Genomic DNA, 18,662 nt, shown 5'->3' on the forward strand with positions numbered 1-18,662 from the left:
AGGTCACATATATAATTGCACAATTCTTCATATGACAGGTAATTTTATTTATTTATATAACATTTTGCGGATTTTGTGTTTGCGAGTTTTTGACATTGTCCCAAAAATATGCGCAGATTTCGTGTTGGGAGTTGATGATTCTAGGGATATTTTTTTAGTTGGGAATTTTGTGTTTGGGGATTTAGTGTTAGTCTGTTAGTCCCGATTTCAAAGCGTTTACATTGGCATCATTCGCATTTTATTTAACCTTTCCCACTCGACTGCCACGACATCAATGCATCGCAAGAAAATGCACTAGCTTAAAATACGATAAAGAAATATATCGCATAGGTGGATCGTACGTTCAGGCCAAATGCGATGAAATGCGATCAAATTATTTCTTAAAAGCGTCGCATTTGGAAATTAGAACCCAAACTGACGCTTTTGGACCAGTGTAAATGTTATATAAAAAAACTTACCGCATTTCACAAATATCACATTTATAAGGCTTTTCGCCGCTATGAATCCGTTTATGATACCTTAAATAACTTTTTTGACTAAAACATTTTCCACAAATATCGCACTCGGGTTCGTTGCCTTGTTGTTTAAGTTGTTTGCCATCTTCAAGATTTTCTTTGCATCTGCATAAATAAAAAACACATGATATAAGAATAGGTTAGATGCATAATATCATGATAGAGTTTATTAAAATATGACGTCCAATATCTTAATATATAAAAAACACGTGTCACAACTTTTTTGGGCGGGATGGACTCCTAAACTACTGAACCAATTAACTTGAGAGATAGGATAGGTTATATCTCAGTTTATAGTCGCAATATTATTTTTTTGCATTTTTTTTATTTGTTTATACGTAATAATAAAATGTTACGTATACGCAGTGGCACTCATATTTTCAGGTGCTGCGGATATACTTCCGTGTAATTGCTTGGTGTTTAATTAGACAACCTGCTTATCAATAAAAAATATTATAGCGAATGATATCAAGTTTAGCACATCACCAGGCCCGCCGAGAGGGTGGGGGCGGGGGAGTTTCATGAGGGGGCCCGCGATTTAGAGGTACTATGACATCTTTTTTTTTAATTCAGGACAGTCTTTGTTGTTCCATGTGCAATTTTTAAGCCGAATTTCAAAAGCAACTGAAATCTGCATTTCGTTTTAATATTATAGTGAAGTGAGATATAGGTCGAAACGTGGACCCGAGTACCCCTAGAGTGTGTTTATAGAATATGGATAACAAATGAAAGCTGTAGATGAGTGCTTTAGTACAAGTAATATATTATCCAGAGACGGACTGGGACTGGGATTAGGACTAGGACTGGGACCGAGACTCGGAGTGGGACTGGGTCTGGGACTAAAATAAAATACATACCACCCCCTGGGACAGGCAATACGGGATGCAGAAGAATTGGCGGGACAGAACCTACTTGTTTTATGCCGATTCCGAACGGCATCTGCCATGCAGATCAGTTTTCACTGAAAGCTTTTCATGGCAGAAATGGTCTCGGAATGCTTGCCAAACACTGCCGAGGGCGACCCTGCTTAGAAAAATTTTCTTCTAATTGAAAAAGCTTTTTTCTAAAATTTTGATGTTGTTTTTCCCGGGGCGTGAAACCAGGATCTTCGGTGTGGAGGGCGGAGCACGTTACCATCACACCAGGACGACCAATAACGTCAATGGAATTAAAGTCAATTCATAATTTAATTATTATATAATATATAATTTTCTTTTAGCCATTAGTTTATAAATTAATGAGCAACATGAAATATCACCTGGTGTTGCAAAATACCTCTCTTTATGACCTAGGTGGCACAGTGCAATAAATTTCTATTTTAAGTGCTGATGGAAGAACTTTCTACTATCACTAAATATAGTATCTATACAGAATAATTTGGCATTTTAAGTTCTAAAAACCTAATATTTTTTTTATTTATTGTATCTAAAAAATAAAACGAGTAAAAATGTACGCGTGGTCTGCTTTCCCTTCGTATTTGAATACTTCCTAAGGAAACAAGATTCGCCACGGGTAGGTGAGGTTGACAGGGTTGCGCTTCACAATCCTTTGAATCATTTGGGTGTTTTAGTCGCCTCTTACGACAGTTACCTGCCGTTGTCATGGTTCACGCTTCTGCGCCATATATCAGGAAGGTTACTATAAGTCACTTGTAGAGCATGATTTTCGTTTCAGAGAGAGCACTTTGCTTTTCAATTGCCTACCTAGTCAAAAGTAGCATTTTTGGCAAGAGTTATTCGCAATAACACTTTAATTTTTCGGTTTTTCATGAAGATCTTTTGACACTGAGGTCAAAATATGTTTTTTGTTAACTTATCGGCTATTTTCAGACGCGAATTAGCATTCGGCCGTGGTTCTAGACTTTGCAATGCAATCCGTGTAATCCGAGTACTGTTTGCAAGAAAAATTTTCGTTTGAAAAAGGCTTAAGGGTACAAATTGCAAGCACCAAAAAAATATAAACAAACAGCCTTGTTGCGCACTTAACTCAAAATTGCAGTAGATATATGTATATAAATTCGTTCCAATATGTCGCCCATTTTATTATAAACAGATGTAATTCAAAATTTTATTTTGTTGGGAAAACGCAGTTTTATTTTTTCATAGACTTCCATTATAGAATTGTGATTCAAAGGCATATATGACCGCTAGCATGATTAAATCATGATCATGAATTGAATCATGGTCCGCTATTTTGGTCTTTCTGAGTATTCTAAATGTCAGCATAATGTTGTTGTTGTAGCAGTGCTTCGTCCCACCTGACAGGTGCGACCGATCACAAATATTCATCAATATTCTCTAACGGGAGTCCAAGGAAACTTGCTGTTTTAACAGGGTGGACCATAATGAGAGGGGTGTTAAGAGGCGTTGGTTCCACATTACAATTAAATAGATGATTGGAGTCAAGTGGGGACACATTGCAAGCAGGCCATACATTTTGTATGTCGGGGTTGATTCTGTATAGGTAAGAGTTTAACCTGTTACAGTATCCAGATCCAAGTTGAGCTAGAGTGACTCGCGTTTCCCTGGGGAGTGTGCGTTCCTCTTCTGCAAGTTTTGGGTATTGTTCTTTGAGTATTGGATTCAATGGGCAATTCGTTGCATAAAGGTCCGACGCCTGTTTGTGGAGTTCACTGCGGACCTGCTTGTGTTTTTTGGCTTCATACGGCTGTATTCTCAGGTGCCGTATTTCCTCATAATGCTTACGGAGATTACTCCTTACGTCCCTGGGCGGTTGGCTCATCAATGACTGTTGGGATGCCCAGGTTTCTGGGTATTCAACAGTAACTGTTTGGTTAGCATCTCATTTCTCTAACTGATGGGGAGTATTCTCGCCTCATTATGTAGATGGAGTTTTGGGGACATAAGAATGCAGCCCGTGGCGGTTCTGAGATCAGTATTTTGGCAGGCCTGTAGCTTCTTGCAGTGAGTATTCTTTAGGCTTGGCGACCATATAGCGGACACGTATCATGCAATCGGCTGGCCAATTGCTTTGTAAGTGGTAATGAGTGTCTTCCCCAAGTACTGCCAGCAAGAGATTTGAGGATTTTATTACGGCTCTGGATTTTCGGTACAATTGCGGCTGCATGCTCACCAAAATGTAGATCCTGATCAAACGTCATAACCGAAATTTTGGGGTGTAGGACAGTCGGCAGCTTAGTGCCATCGACGTGGATGTTCCAAATGGTCCACATTTGGGACGTCCATGTTGTAAATAAGGTCGCGGAGGATTTAGTCGGTGATAATGCCAGGTTTCGCGAGGCGAAAAAACTGGGAGATCAGGGTAGCCGTTTATTCTGTTACAAAGCTCATCGATCTGTGGGCCTGGGCCTGTGGCCATAATTGTGCAGTCATCGGCGTAGGAAACCATATTAACCCCTTCTGGTGGCGGAGGCCACAGATCGTCATGGGCATTGAAATCGCCTAAGATAATGCGATTATTGCCAGTGAGTAAGGCGCTGATATTAGGGCGGTATCCACTAGGGCAACAGGTGGCAGGAGGGATGTAGATGTTGATGATTTCTAGGTTTGCATCGCCTGACCGGACAGATAAGCCTTGACGTTCTAAGACACTGTCCCTGCGGCCGATGTCGGGATCAAATATATGATATTGCACAGAGTGGTGTATGATAAACGCGAGGCCGCCCCCATTTCCGCTCTCCGAGAGGCCCTTCCCAATTCTAACTGAGCTGATAGTGTTGCTCAGCGTCTTTTCCACAGCCGTATAAGTTTTGCGGGGAAACCAAATTCAGACATAGCAGCATATAGGCAGCTCCTCTTCGTGCTGTTGAAGGCGCCTTTAAAATCGACGAAGAGGTGATCGCTTCCCAAGGCAGTCGGTTCTATGTACCGGAGCGACTTGGACTTCCGTTAGAGGACATTGATAAGCGCTGCTACAACAATAAAAACAACAACCTCTCCGAGCCGTTCGAAACTAAACGAGGTTTCAGACAGGGCGACCCCCTATCGTGCGATTTCTTTAATTTGATGCTGGAGAAAATTATACTAGCTTCAGAACTTAACCGCTCTGGAACAATATTCTATAAAAGCGTGCAATTACTGGCGTATGCTCATGACATTAATATCATTGGCCTAAACACCTGCGCCGTTAGTTATGCTTACTCCAAACTGGAAAAAGAAGCGGTAATGGTGGGTTTGATGGTGAATGACGACAAAGCGAAGTACCTGCTGTCATCGAGCAAAGAGTCAGCGCATAAGCGCCTTGGCAACCTTGCTACAGTTGGCAGCCATAATTTCGAAATATTAAAAGACTTCGTTTATTTGGGAACCAGCATCAACATTAGCACCAACATCAGCTCCAAAATCAAGCGAAGAATCACTCTTGCCAATAAATGCTACTTTGGACTAGGTAGGCAATTGACAAGTAAAGTCCTCTCTCGGCAAACGAAAATCATACTCTAAAAGACACTTATCGTTCCCGTCCTGCTATATGGTACAGAAGCATGGACCATGACAACATCAGATGAAACGGCTCTGGGAGTGATCGAGAGAAAAGTTCTTCGAAAGATTTATGGACCTCTACACGTTGGCGATGGCGAGTGCCGAAGAAGATTTAACGATGAGCTGTACGAGCTATACGCAGACATCAACATAGTCCAGCGAATTAAAACACAGCGGCTACGCTGGCTAGGCCATGTTATGCGAATGAAAGATGACGCTCCGGCCAAGAAAGTGTTTCTATCGGAACCCGCCTAAGGAAGCAGAGGTAGAGGGCGGCCCCCACTCCATTGAAGAGACCAGGTGCAAAACGATTTAAACTCCCTTGGTGTGACCAATTAGCGCCGGTTGGCAGAGAGGAGCGACTGGTGCGCCTTTTTGGACGGCCATAACCGTTTAAGCGGTTAAGCGCCAATTAAGGAAGGAAGGAAGGACATATGTTTCAGGCAGTGATTGAACATGGTGTTGTTGTTGTTGTCGTAGTAATGCTTTGCCCCTTCTAATAGGTGCGACCGATCACAAATTGTCATAAATAGTGATTGAACATGCTACATTACTCCGGAGTTGTTTTTTTTTTTTGTTTGCTTATGCTCCGGTTCTGAACATAAACAGAAATTGAACTTTTGTGCACTTGACTAAAAATTCATTTAACTATAACTTCGTACCAGTATATCCCACAGCAAGTAGTTATCCAGTATATATAAATATTTGGTATTTTTGGAAGGGAAAATAATCCATTATAAAATTCTTCCCTCTATATTTGACCGATAGCTAATAATACGTTCGCAAAAAGCGGTCATATTATTTTTCAAAAACTGCTACAGGAGCTGAAAGCAGATACCATAGTTTCGAACTTGAAACTCTAGCAATAATTTATGCGTTGAAAAGATTTATTGTTCATCCATAAGCTCATTATTGGAGAAATTGATTCTGCGGACCTTCTCAGCCGATTGTTTTTTGCGGTTCCCCCTAGAGTATACAGACACTACGTTCCTTTTTATTTACCCCTTTGTCAAAGAAACTTTGCTAAAAATAGTCTCATGCCAAACTTTAGCGTATTCTTAAGGACGAGAGGTACAAATACTCAGTAAGAAGTGAAATTGCAGCCAAAATCAATACTTTTCAGCAGAAAATAACCAACAATGCCAAAGAAAAGTTCATACTAAAAACGTCTGCATACACCAAAAGTTGTCAAAACAAATACAGGGACGAAATTGTAATAACCAATGCGGACAAAGGAAACAAGACCGAATATGAACAAAAAATGAAAAAGCTGATAAATGACAAGAACACGTACAAAACTATTAGGAACGATCCCACACAAAAATTAGATACTGAAGAAGAACAACACCATTATAAATGACCTCTACAAACAGAATAGACTCGATACAAAACAAAAATACCAACTGGCTTCCTCGCTGCTAACGCACCAAGACTGTACGGACTTCCGAAAATACACAAACCGCATACACCACTTAGACCGATTTGATGCTTTACGAATGTGCCATGCTATAAGCTATCAAAGTTCATTGTAAGCATCTTAAAAAATATCATATCCGAAGATCTCAACATAAAAAACTCTCTGAAACTCAAAGAAAATATTAAACATCTTACAAGAGAAGATAAACTTTTGACCTCATTCGACGTAATATCCCTATTTACAAATATACCGATACATTTGGCAATACGAATTATAGTGCAAAAATTGGATAAGTTGGAGAAATATACCAAAATAGATAAGAAACAATTCCAGGCGATACTCGATTTCTGCTTGCGTGATAATAATTATTTCACATGCCATAAAATTTTATATCAACAAATTTAAGGAATGCCAATGGGCAACCCACTATCTCCAACCATTGCAAAAATCGTACTGGATAAAATTTTGGACGACAGTCTCGCTGAATTAAAAAGTAAAGACATATATGTCAAATACATAGCCAAATATGTAGATGACATATTCGCTATTGTAAAAACCAAAGACGTGGAAGACATATTGAAAATTTTTAACGCACAGCATACCAAAATACAATTTACAAAGGAAATAGAACAAAACAAAATTGCCTTCCTAGACGTGGAAATATGTACATCGAAGAAATAAAAACCAGATTCTTAACTGGTGCGCATAGACAGTAACCTCGGGTAGAATTTCAAATCACCCATGGAAACAAAAAATAAATACGGCAACCAGCCTAATAAGAAAAATATACCTTCTAAGCGATAATGAATTCACTGAAGAAAATAAGAAGTATTCTATTTAAAAATAGCTACCCCAACAATAGAAAATCGACTAAATAATACTACAGAAAAAATGAGCCACCCTAATATTGAAAATGAACCAACAGAAGCAAATATAAACAAAACATACATTGGCGTTACATATGTGCTTGGCCTAACCGGAAATCAAGCAAAAATGGCGACATAAATTTTTCCCCTAAAACCGCATAATACACTAAGTAGAATCTTTACAAAAACAAAACTCAGGATAGATAAGGAACAGCAAAGCAACGTAGTCTACGAAATCAAATGCAAAGGCAATGACAACAATAGCTGCAATAAGAGTTACATAGGCACAACGAAAAGGGCATTAGTATCGAAATTATACGAACATCAAATGGACGCCAAAAACAACAAAGCCACAACAGCGCTTCTCAACACCTGATCGACAACAAACACACAGCCGATTTTGCGAACGCTAAAATTTTGGATGTTAAGAGAAGAGAAAAAAGACGGATGACACTGGAAAGTCTCCGAATTCAACAACAGCTGACAAACGCAATGAACTTCAAAGAAGACGTGAAAAACACAAATAGCGCTTACACAGCTGTGATCAAATATACAAATAAACAATAATATAGAAACAATATGTGATGTTTTTGTAATTAAAAAAATTAATTAAATTAATATGAGTTAAGTTTGGAATGTTAATTTTCGTGTCCATTGATTATGTTATATCCTTACATGTCATTTTGTATTTTCATGTTTCTGCTTTAAAATAAATGTAGACCTTGCTGAAGATGACGCGAAAGCTCCGAAATGCATATGAGGAAAAAGTGAAAACTTTTGTTTTTTCTTTTTCAATCCATGGCTCCTACACAGCAAACATTTTATAAAGAGTTTGGACCAACTAACAAAAATCTGAAAAATATATTCAAAATTGTCTAAGTGTATTATTTATGCAGAGCCCGTTCGAGTAAATGAACGAAATTTGTTTAATATACCTCAAAAACCTGAACCATTTGACACAATTCATATTGATCATTTTGGTCCTCTAGCTTCATTCAAATTCAACAAGTACCAAAGAAGTTAATGTTGCTTTAGATAAATATTTTTTTAGTTATTATAGTCGTCCGTCTTATTGTAAGAGACAGAGGTACATGTTTTACGTCATTGGATTTTGACAACTTTTTATTAAAGCGAAACATATTACATACTAAAGTAGCTACCGCCTCTCCACAAGCAAATGGGCAAGTGGAACGAGTAAATAGAGTTTTGAAAACTATGTTAGGTAAACTTAGTCATCCACTTAACCATGCAGATTGGTCCACCAAACTTCTCTAAGTGGAATATGCTATTAATAATTCTCTTCACAGTACTACGGGAAATTCTCTTAGTAAATTTTTATTCGGCGTAGAACAGAGGGGTGAAATAGTGGATGAGTTTACAGAGTACTTAGATAATAGAATAAATGTTAATGAAACGTGTGATCTGGAACAAATTAGATTAAATGCATCTGAAGCTATTAAGAAAAAGCAGGAATATAATTTAAACTATTTCTTGAAAAAAGTGTGAGGGCAAGAGAATATGAAGTGGGAGATTTTGTAGTCATAAGATATGAGATTCGGTTGTGGGAACAAACAAAAAACTCATACCGAGGTTTAAAGGCCCTTACGTAATACGTAATATATTAGGAAATGATAGATATATGGTACGAGACGTAGAAAGCTGCCAGTTGACTCAATTACCATATAATGTCGTTGTTGAAGCTAATAAAATGAGAAAGTGGCTTGGATATAATAATAATGGGGTCGTTTCTGCTGAAGAATCAAATTATGAAATATTAGTTTTTATCGGATTTTTAGAATTGTTATCTTGATTATAATTAACTGTATATTAAAAATATGTAAACAATTTTAAAATATTTTTTTTAACTTGATTTAGTTTTTAAGTTATATGACCGTGGACGGTCTTAAGTCAGGTTGGCCGAGTTGTAAACGACAATATACACTTGTACATGTATCAACTTTTAAATAACTATGTTTGTAATTTATGTGAAATATGTTTTTATACCTTTCTTTGATTTTCATTTTTGATATAAAAAATATCATTCATTGAAAATATTTGTAATTGATAAACAAACTTTTAAATATTAAAAATAAAATATTAAACAGGCAAGGAAGAAAGTTTTAAATGAGGGAGGAAAGAGGATAGAGAGAAGGATGAAAAAACGGAGGGGGGGAATGAGAAGTAGAGGGAAAGTAGGTACAGACGAATGGTGAGGAAGAGTGTGGAAGAGGAGTGTAAAAGAAGGAAAAGGAGAAGAAAAGGAACAGGGGAAGGAAAAGGAGAGAGGAGAGGAGAGGGGGTAGACACTGCAGTAGACATATACATAAATATGTTGCGAGGTTAAGTACTCCGACCAAATGGTTTATTGTGCCCTCATTCTCTTCACAACACCTCATCCAAACCGAGTTCTCTGAGAAAATCCAGAATGGTTCTCGGCTTCAAAGATTGTATGTGACTACTTTCTAATTTTGGTGATCCTAGGATCCTAAGTCTTCCTCTCGCGACTGCATCGCATTCCATCAGAATGTGTTCTGCAGTCTCATCTTCGCGACCACAGAATCGACAGAGGCTACTAGACGATATACCTAGTTTATGCAAGTGGCTCTTTAGCCTGCAGTGACCTGTGAGTATGCCTGTTAAAATCTAAGACTGCTATTGGGAGGTTAATAATGGCTTTATATCGCTTTCAGTTGAGCCTCCTATCCTGGACTTTCGCGCCAGTGTTGTTCTCTGAGGCACGCTTCTTTTTGCCTGAACTCTTCCCTTATTGTGCGTGACCCTATCGGCATGATGGGCTCGGGTCCTATTGGCTTTTCAGCCGCCGCCAACCTGGCAAGCTCGTTACCATCCACTCCTCTGACTGTTTAACCTCTCGACGCACTCAATGACTGTTAATGACTTAATCTCAACTGAAGATAGTGCCTTGAGCGCAGCCTGACTGTCCTTAAGTATAGCGATTCTCTCGTTTGTATATCCGCGCTGTAAATTTATCCCTGAACACCGGCTTATGGCGAAAACTTCGGATTGGAAGATGCTCGGATATTTTCCGAGTGGTAGGAAGATTTGGTTCGGGGGTCGAAGATCCCCGCTCCTATGCCCTTCGGTGTCATCAAGCCATCGGTGTACCATATTATAGTGTGTTCCTTGTGAAGCGCTTCAATTCTGGAGGTGTCCCACGTACACTTGTTCCCCAGCTCTATTTTGAAGCGCTTCTCAAACTTAATTATCTTCTTAGTGTCATCACGGGGAAGTTGGATGAGCGCAATGTGCTCCTTCAGCTTCTCCATGTTCCTGTATCATTTTTCCTCTTCCACATCCCCCTTTAGCTATGTTTACTAGAGTACTCCTGGCTGCCTGCTCAATTATTATGTGTAGAGGAGTTAACTTAAGCAGCACCTCTATTGCCGCCGTCGGGCAAGTTCGCATGGCTCCCATAATGCAGACACATGCAAAGCGTTGAAACTTTGTGAGGGACTTTTGTACGGTCACCATGGTTGTCCTTGATGCCCACACAAGGTCTAACTATAGTAGTGTACATCCACCTTAGGATCTTTGGGATGCATCCCCAGGATCTTCCTACAATACGTCTGCACACCATTATTGCTCTTGTGGCCTTTGATTTGGTGTTTCCGACGTGCTTCCTTCATAAGACCTTAGAGTCGAACGTGACTCCGAAGTATTTCACCTCGGTCCATCCATTGCGATGTGCCTCATCCCTTCCACTTTTCTTCTCCTGGTGAAGAGCACAATGGCTGTCTTGTTAGGGTTGATACTTAGCCGTACCTCAGTACACCATTCTTTCGTTAAACTCAATGCCCTTTGCATTATCACCCGAGCACCCCTGACATCGGATTCTGTTTTCTAAGAGCCTCTGTAGAAGTTCATCTACTACCAGGCTCCAGCAGGGGTGACAGGACACCCCCTTGTGGACATCACTTCGTTGTCTTGATCTCTACTGTACCGTCCCCACTCGAGGTTTCGTTAATCCTCGTACGCAGTAGGGCGTTTATCTACATACGGATCGGACGTTGTATCTCTCTTCTCTCGAGTGCCCCATTCACACTTTCGTGTGCCGTGTTGTCGAATGCCCCCTCTATGTCCAAAAATGCGCATAGCGCAACTTCCCCGCATTCGAACGCACTTTGGATTTCTATGGACAGCTGATACAATGCAGTTTCTGTCCACCTGCCTGTCGTATATGCATGCTGATCTCGATGTAGTGGTATTCTATCGAGAGCCTTTGCTTTCAGAGAAAAGGATGTCAGATGCTGCAGTGAACAGCCAACATAAATTTGCGGCTTACATTTAGCTCTTGACAAAAGACCCCCCACCAACCTTTCCGTCCATATTTGACCCATCCGTGAACAAGCGAACCTGTCCCCTTCCCCGGATGAGTCCTCTTCCCCATTCCTCTCCCGGGGAATGACTGGGGTGAAGGTTGCACAGGGAGCAGTTATCGGCATAGTCCGCCCTGTCAGGGATAAAGTCGAAGGCTAGAGTGTCCGAAGTCAGAAAGCCCATAGCCCATATCAGTGGATCCTAGTAAATAATAAACAACTTTTATTGAATTTTGGCAATTAGTGCGTCTAATTTATTATTGGTTTCTTTTTGGGCATTTAGCATCTCTTTAGCCTCATTCTTATGGCTCTTCCTCTTCTCCATCTTTTTATTTCCCTTCCTCTCATTCCCCTTCCCCTCGGTTTCCCCCGCTCCCTCCGCATTTCCTCTCCTCTCCTTTCCTTTCCTTCTTCCTTCCCCTTCTTTTCGTTTCCTTTTTTCTTCCACTTTTCCTTTTCCTTTTCTTCTCCCTCTCCTTCTCAGCTTCTCTCTCATTCGCCCTCCCGATCTCTTACTCTTTTCCATTTCCTTTTCCCCATACTTTATAATTTTCGTTTCCTTTCCATTTTCCTTCTCCTATACATTCTTCCTCTCCCTATTCCTATGCTTTTTCTACCCTTATCAGTATTCTTGTATCTATTCTTATTAGTAGGATAGGAACCATTCCCAAGAAGTGGGTTTACCTCAAGTGGTATGCATAACTCTTTATCACTACTATATATGTATATTATATCAGCCTTTACCAGCGGCCTCGCCCGCAAGGAGAAAATAAAATACATGTGCTATTGTTGGTAAAACATTAATAGTAATTAAAATTTTCGTTACCTCGTTTTCAGGTTAAGTAAAAACACGTGCGTAAGTTTCAGTATCCAGAATCCAAGAGAGTTAATTTTATTACATGTATAAAAGTTTCGTATATGTTACAGGGTTGCAGAATAATAAAGTAAAGTGGTAGTATAATGAACAGAGTTGCATCAGAAGGAAAAAATTTTAAAAAATAATAAAAATATTGTACATTCTCCCACACGAAAACGAAAGTTTTTTTTGTTTAAGATGTCAACCGAAAGCAAGCTGTTTATGTTAGCAAAACATTGCTAGTAGTTTCATTGTTATCTTTGATAGGTAGCAAACAGACTTTGGAAATTGGCCTCTTCAGCATTTTTCCATTGCAGTACAGCGTCACGACCCTTACAAGACCATCTGCACCCGGATGCACCTCGTGCACTCTTGCCAAAGGCCAATGGCCTGGAGCACTTCGTTCATGGAATAGCAAAACGATATCGTTGACTCGAAGATTTCGATGAGGTTCCATCCACTTAGATCGAGTTTGCAGGGTATGCAAATATTCATTAGACCACCGATGCCAGAAATGTTGTTTTAGGCGCTCAACTAGTTTCCAGCGCGTAAGTCTCTCAATATTGGAGTCGAGTATACCTGCCTCCGAAATGCAGGTTGTGGGTTCCCCAACCAGAAAGTGTGCGGGCGTGAGCGCTCGTTGATCAGCGGGATGTGCTGGTAATGGACATAGCGGACGTGAGTTCAAGCAACTCTCAATTTGTGCAAGAAGAGTACTAAGCTCTTCGAATGTAAGTATTCTATCTCGCATTATTCTAGTCTTAAATGATGTTTAGTCGACTTGACTGCCGCTTCCCATAAGCCCCCAAAATTCGGCGAAGCTGGCGGAATGAAATGCCAGGTCGTACCTTCATTTGCCAAAGTAGCAGCCAAATGTTCAGGTACCGATGCCCTTTGACGCTCAAAATTAATGTTTAGTTCTTTGTTTGCTCCTACGAAGGTAGTACCGCAATCAGAGTACAAGTCGGAGCATCGACCTCTCCTTGATATAAATCGCCGGAATGCAGCTATAAAGGCGTCCGTGTTTAAACTAGAAACTAATTCAAGGTGTATGGCTTTCGTGCACATACAGATGAATAAACATATATAGCCTTTCGTTGTTAGTGCTTTCCGCAGTGTTGACAACTTTATAGTTATTGGGCCAGCGTAGTCGAGCCCACTGTGCTGAAACGGTTTAGAAGGTCGAAGACGAACTGCTGGTAAATTACCCATTTGCTGTTGCTGCGCCTTCGCTTTGTATTTAAAACAGATTACACATTTACGAAGCACTCTTTTCGCCAATATGCGGGCTGAAGAAATCCAATAATGTTGTGATATAAACGATAGCATCTGCTGAACGCCACCGTGTAGTGTTTGGTGATGAGCGTCTGTGAATATAAGAAACGATAAAGGTGATTCTTTTGACAATAAAAGTGGATGTTTCACATCAAATGTAGATTTTGCCTTCGAAATTCTTCCTCCTACTCGTATCAACTGTTGGTTATCCAGAATAGGAGCTAACTGAAGAATTTTACTGCCTTTGTTAATAACTTCTTTATTTTTCAGCGAATTTATTTCTTGAGCAAAGTCAACACCTTGCACTTGCTTTATTGTTACAATGAGCGCATTCCTAATCTCATGTGACTTTAAAAAACCTGTTTCGAGTAAATAATTTTCCTTGTTTTGTTGCTGCAGTTTTGCTCTTAAGCTATAATAAAATCGTAGAATATAAGCGACGACTCGCGTAAGCCGAGTGAGCGAAGAGAATTGATATAGAAAATCTGGGTATTTGTCTGCATCTTCTGCCAATGTAGTTAAGTGAGTAGCGACATATGACTTTCGTTCTTCCAAACACGTTTTGAGTGCAATGTTCTGAGTCGGCCAGTTAGATATGGACTCAGTAATAAATGTCGGACCGAACCACCACAATGAATGAGACTTAAGCTCTCTTGGAGTCAATCCACGCGTTAAGCAATCTGCCGGGTTATCACTAGTTGGCACATGCCTCCATTGACTTACATTAGATTGGCGTTGTATTTCCGCTACTCGATTGGCGACGAATATGGCCCAGCGTGCGGAATGGCATCGTATCCAGCTCAAGACAACAGTGCTGTCAGTCCAGTAGAAAATAAGGGAATCTTTGTGGAAATAGGTTTTCACTCTCGCCATTAGTTTCACCAGTAAAGCCGCCGCACATAACTCCAACCTAGGGATGGACACAGTCTTGAGAGGTGCTACCTTTGTTTTCGCTTGTATGAGTGACGTTACAATAGATGAGTTGTTGTAAACGACGGCATATATAACCGCACCATATGCAGCCTGTGAAGCGTCGCTGAAACCATGCAACTCAATTTTGTCAAACTTTTCGCATCCAAACCATCGTGAAATCTTTATACCTTCGAGTTCATGAAGAGAATCTCTGTACAGTAACCATTCAGCATTTAATTTAGTTGGAAGGGGGTCGTTCCAGTCTAATCCTTCATTCCACAAATTCTGAAACATGATCTTGGCGATAATAGTTGTAGGCGCCAGCCAACCAAGGGGATCGAACAATTTAGATGCATCAGACAGCATACTGCTTTTTGTTATAGAAGTGGAAAAACTAAAGTTGATTTTAAATGAGAATTCATCTTCTTTAGGACTCCAAAATAGACCCAATGCCTTTACAAAATTCTCGGATTTGAGTTCAATTCGATCTGTGTTCTCTTTACTCTCAGAGGGAATTGTTTGTAGCAGCACATCAGAATTTGAGTGCCACTTTCTGAGATTAAACCCACAACTATTTGAGAGCTTAATGAGTTGTTTTTGTAGCTCCATTGCTTCTATCTCTGTGTCTGCGCCTGAGATGATATCATCAACGTAAGTGTCGTTTAAGTGCACTTTACTCGCGAGAGGATATTTTGTTTGCTCGTCTATGGCCAATTGACGCAAAGTACGGATCGCCAAATATGGAGCCGATGTCGTTCCGTAAGTAACAGTGCAAAGTCTATATATCTTAATTCTCTGTGTAGAATTCTTTCTCCAGAGAATGCATTGATAATCTTGATGCTATTTACAGACATTGATTTGCCTAAACATTTTCTCTAAATCAGCTGTAAAATCTATTCTGTGTGATCTCCATCGAGAAATAATACTTGGCAAATCGTTTTGTAACGCCGGACCTGCGGCCAATTCCTCGTTTAGAGAGGTTTGTGGAGAACAACGATTCCCCCCATCGAATACAACACGTAATTTAGTTGTAGTGCTGTGCTGGCTAATGACTCCATGATGACAAAAAAAGTATGAATTATCTGGCAAATTTTCAGGGTAGCAGCCAATTTCTTGCATGTGGCCTAAATCTGCATATTCTTCCATAAAATTTTTATAAAGCTTTGCGAATTCAGGTTGCTTTTCGAACCGCACTTCTAGCTGTCTTAGTCGCTTAACAGCGTTGTAGTCAGTACCACTAAAGGTTGGCAACTTTCCGTGTGCGATTAGGCTTTTAAAAGGTAAACAAACAGTGTATCTTCCGGCTTCATCTCTTTTGTGAGATTGCAGAAAGTGATTTTCGCAAGCTATTTCATCTGCGGAGAAAAGTCGTTCCTCGCGCAACTCCTCCTGTTCCCAGAATAAACGCTGATCATCGAGTGTACATAAATTTGCTTGCCAATGGTGTTGGGAAGAACATGCAGCAGTTGGGCCGGAAATCATCCAACCAAAGTGTGTTTCTTGGAGGAAAATGCTACGTTCATATTTTTTCATACCCAAGAGTAATATATCGCCATAGACATCTCCACCTAAAACTAAGTCGATCTTGACAGGTAATGCAAATGTAGGGTCGGCAAGAAAGATGTCAGATAAATTTGGCATACCCCGCCATGTATGAGGTGATGGCTTGTAAGAAGTTAATTTTGGTAAAATAAACGTAGTACACTCCATTTTAAAATCTTTCTCGTAATTAGAGCGCAAGCTTAAGGATATGGACTTTCTGACTATAAAATCTTTAGCCCCACCAATTCCCGCTACCACAACGTCGGTGTGTCGTTTTGGCAAGTTGAGAAGTTGAGCGGCATCGTCAGTAATGAAGGAGGCTTGAGCGCCTTGATCAACTAGAGCTTTCAATTGATATCGTCGCTCAGGTAATTCCACAATCACCTGCACAGTAGCGAGAAGGATTTGTCCGTTGTTTGATGCAGAGTGTATTTCAGCACAAGTATTTTGGGTATTAATTGCAAGATTTACAGAGAGTTTTTCTTCATTAGTTTTGTTGTTGTGAATAGCGTATGCATTGTGTAGAACCGTATGATGAGGTTGTTTGCACACCTGGCAGCGTGAATTAATTTTGCACTCACCATAGGTATGACCCTTACCTAAACAATTTAGACATAGTTTATGTTGTAGAACAAAGTTTTGTTTTTCAGCAGCAGGTAGTGCAGAAAACTTAAAGCATTTATATAGAAGATGATGCTTTTGACAACAGGGACAGACAGAACTGGAAGGTGTGGAATTAGCGGCAGTAGCGGCGGCGTTAGCATGTACAGGTTTGCGAAAAGCTTGTTGCTGTTTTTGTTTGTCGCTATAGCAGCGGTGTACAACCTTTTTTGAGGTGTCCTCTTCTTCGATAAATTCAAGGGAACGGAAGGTAGTTTCGAGAAACTTGAGCAAAGTTTGTACTGAAGGAATGGCACTGGAACCGCCTAGAGATTTTTCCCATTCCTTTCTGGCTTGCTTTTCAAGCTTTTGGGTAAGTAAAAATATTGGAATCGGATCCCAATTAAGAGTGCATATATCTAAAATTTTCAAAAGTGCGAGGCTATTTCGAGTGAGATCGAGCAATAATTTTACGCTTTGCAAGCCCCCGTCAGTAGTTTGGCTATTGATAAGCCTTTTAAGAATTTGATCCACTAATTTCCTTTTATTGTGAAACCTACTTACCAGGGCTGCCCAGGCAGGTTCATAGCTAGCATCTGTTGCTGGATATTCATTCAGCATTTCCTTAGGTGTACCGGTGCAAGATCCCTTTAGGTAAAAATACTTTTGTACCGGGGTTAATGCGTCGTTATTATGTACCAGAGATATAAACAGATCGCGAAAAGGTATCCACTCCAAGTAGTCTCCAGAAAAAGTTGGTAGTTCTATTTTAGGCAAGCGTGCTGATGATGTGGTAGTGTCATTTCTTGTAGTGGCAGTGGCGAATGTACTGGCATGGACCCCTGGCGATGTCCATGGTGCGAGTTCATTTTGTCGATCAAGCAAGCTGGACTTGAAAGTTATGTATAAATCGTAGCAGGTATAGAAAACATCCTCCTTCAGATAGGGAATGTCGTCCTCTTGAAGCGAGGCGTTGCGTATATGTGCGTAAATTTGTTCGTGACCGCGCTTAAAGTCCTGGATTACATTGTCAATCTCTGTGAGCAGGCTCTGAACGTAGCCTCTCGTTATTTCAGACGACTGCTTTGTCTCGAACGTAGTCTTGATTCGAATTAGATGGGCTTGAGTTCTGCGCTGGTCCTCAATAGCGCCACTTAGAGAATCCACCATTTCTTTAGGTACCATTTCAAAAAGGGGCCTTCCTTCCCTGGAGCTAAGGGCGGTCGATTTGACAGATGTCAAAACTTATCTTGCCGTTCTGCAAAAGAGCCTTAAAGAACATCTTCGGCTTATATCCGAACCCTCTCTCAGCAAAAACACAGTTTTTCAAAAGCAAAAAAACCGTTTTGACAGCTATATTGTGAATTGCTAAAATAGGAAGTACAGCAGTGAGTGATGAAAAATCGCTTTGTGTATTCAAATAAGTTTTCTGGTTTAAACTCTGTTTAATATAGTTAATAAGTTAGATTGAGCTTTTTGTTATTCGAATTGAAATTATTTTCTTAAAAAAATATTGGTGATAAAAGTTTTTGCAGAGCAAAGAAAATATTAGTTTTTAGACGTATCGTTTATTTTCAATCGTGTTTTGAACATGACGCCCATGGTGGAATAACCAGGTGAAGTAAGCCGTCATTAGTTCACTTGGGTATGTTGTTGTTGTTGTTGTAGCGATAAGGTTGCTCCCGAAGGCTTTGGGGAGTGTTATCGATGTGATGGTCCTTTGCCGGATACAGATCCGGTACGCTCCGGCACCACAGCACCATTAAGGTGCTAGCCCGACTATCTCGGGAACGATTTATGTGGCCACATTAAACCTTCAGGCCATCCCCTCCCTCCCCACCCCCAAGTTCCATGAGGAGCTTGGGGTGCCAGAGCCTCGTCT

At 40.2% G+C, this 18,662-nt stretch overlaps 1 protein-coding gene across 1 annotated transcript in view; it reads right to left on the reverse strand.

Annotated features, from left to right (window-relative positions):
- The window catches only part of LOC137248424 (zinc finger protein 208-like), a 230,426-nt gene that overhangs the window by 148,198 nt on the left and 63,566 nt on the right, over positions 1-18,662 (reverse strand). Inside the window, exon 6 of the mRNA XM_067779362.1 lies at positions 459-620. Coding sequence (XP_067635463.1) covers positions 459-620 — 162 coding nt within the window. The remainder of the gene's footprint in view (positions 1-458; positions 621-18,662) is intronic.

Source organism: Eurosta solidaginis, chromosome 4, assembly GCF_040869045.1.
Source record: "Eurosta solidaginis isolate ZX-2024a chromosome 4, ASM4086904v1, whole genome shotgun sequence".
Taxonomy (NCBI): Eukaryota; Metazoa; Arthropoda; class Insecta; order Diptera; family Tephritidae; genus Eurosta; species Eurosta solidaginis.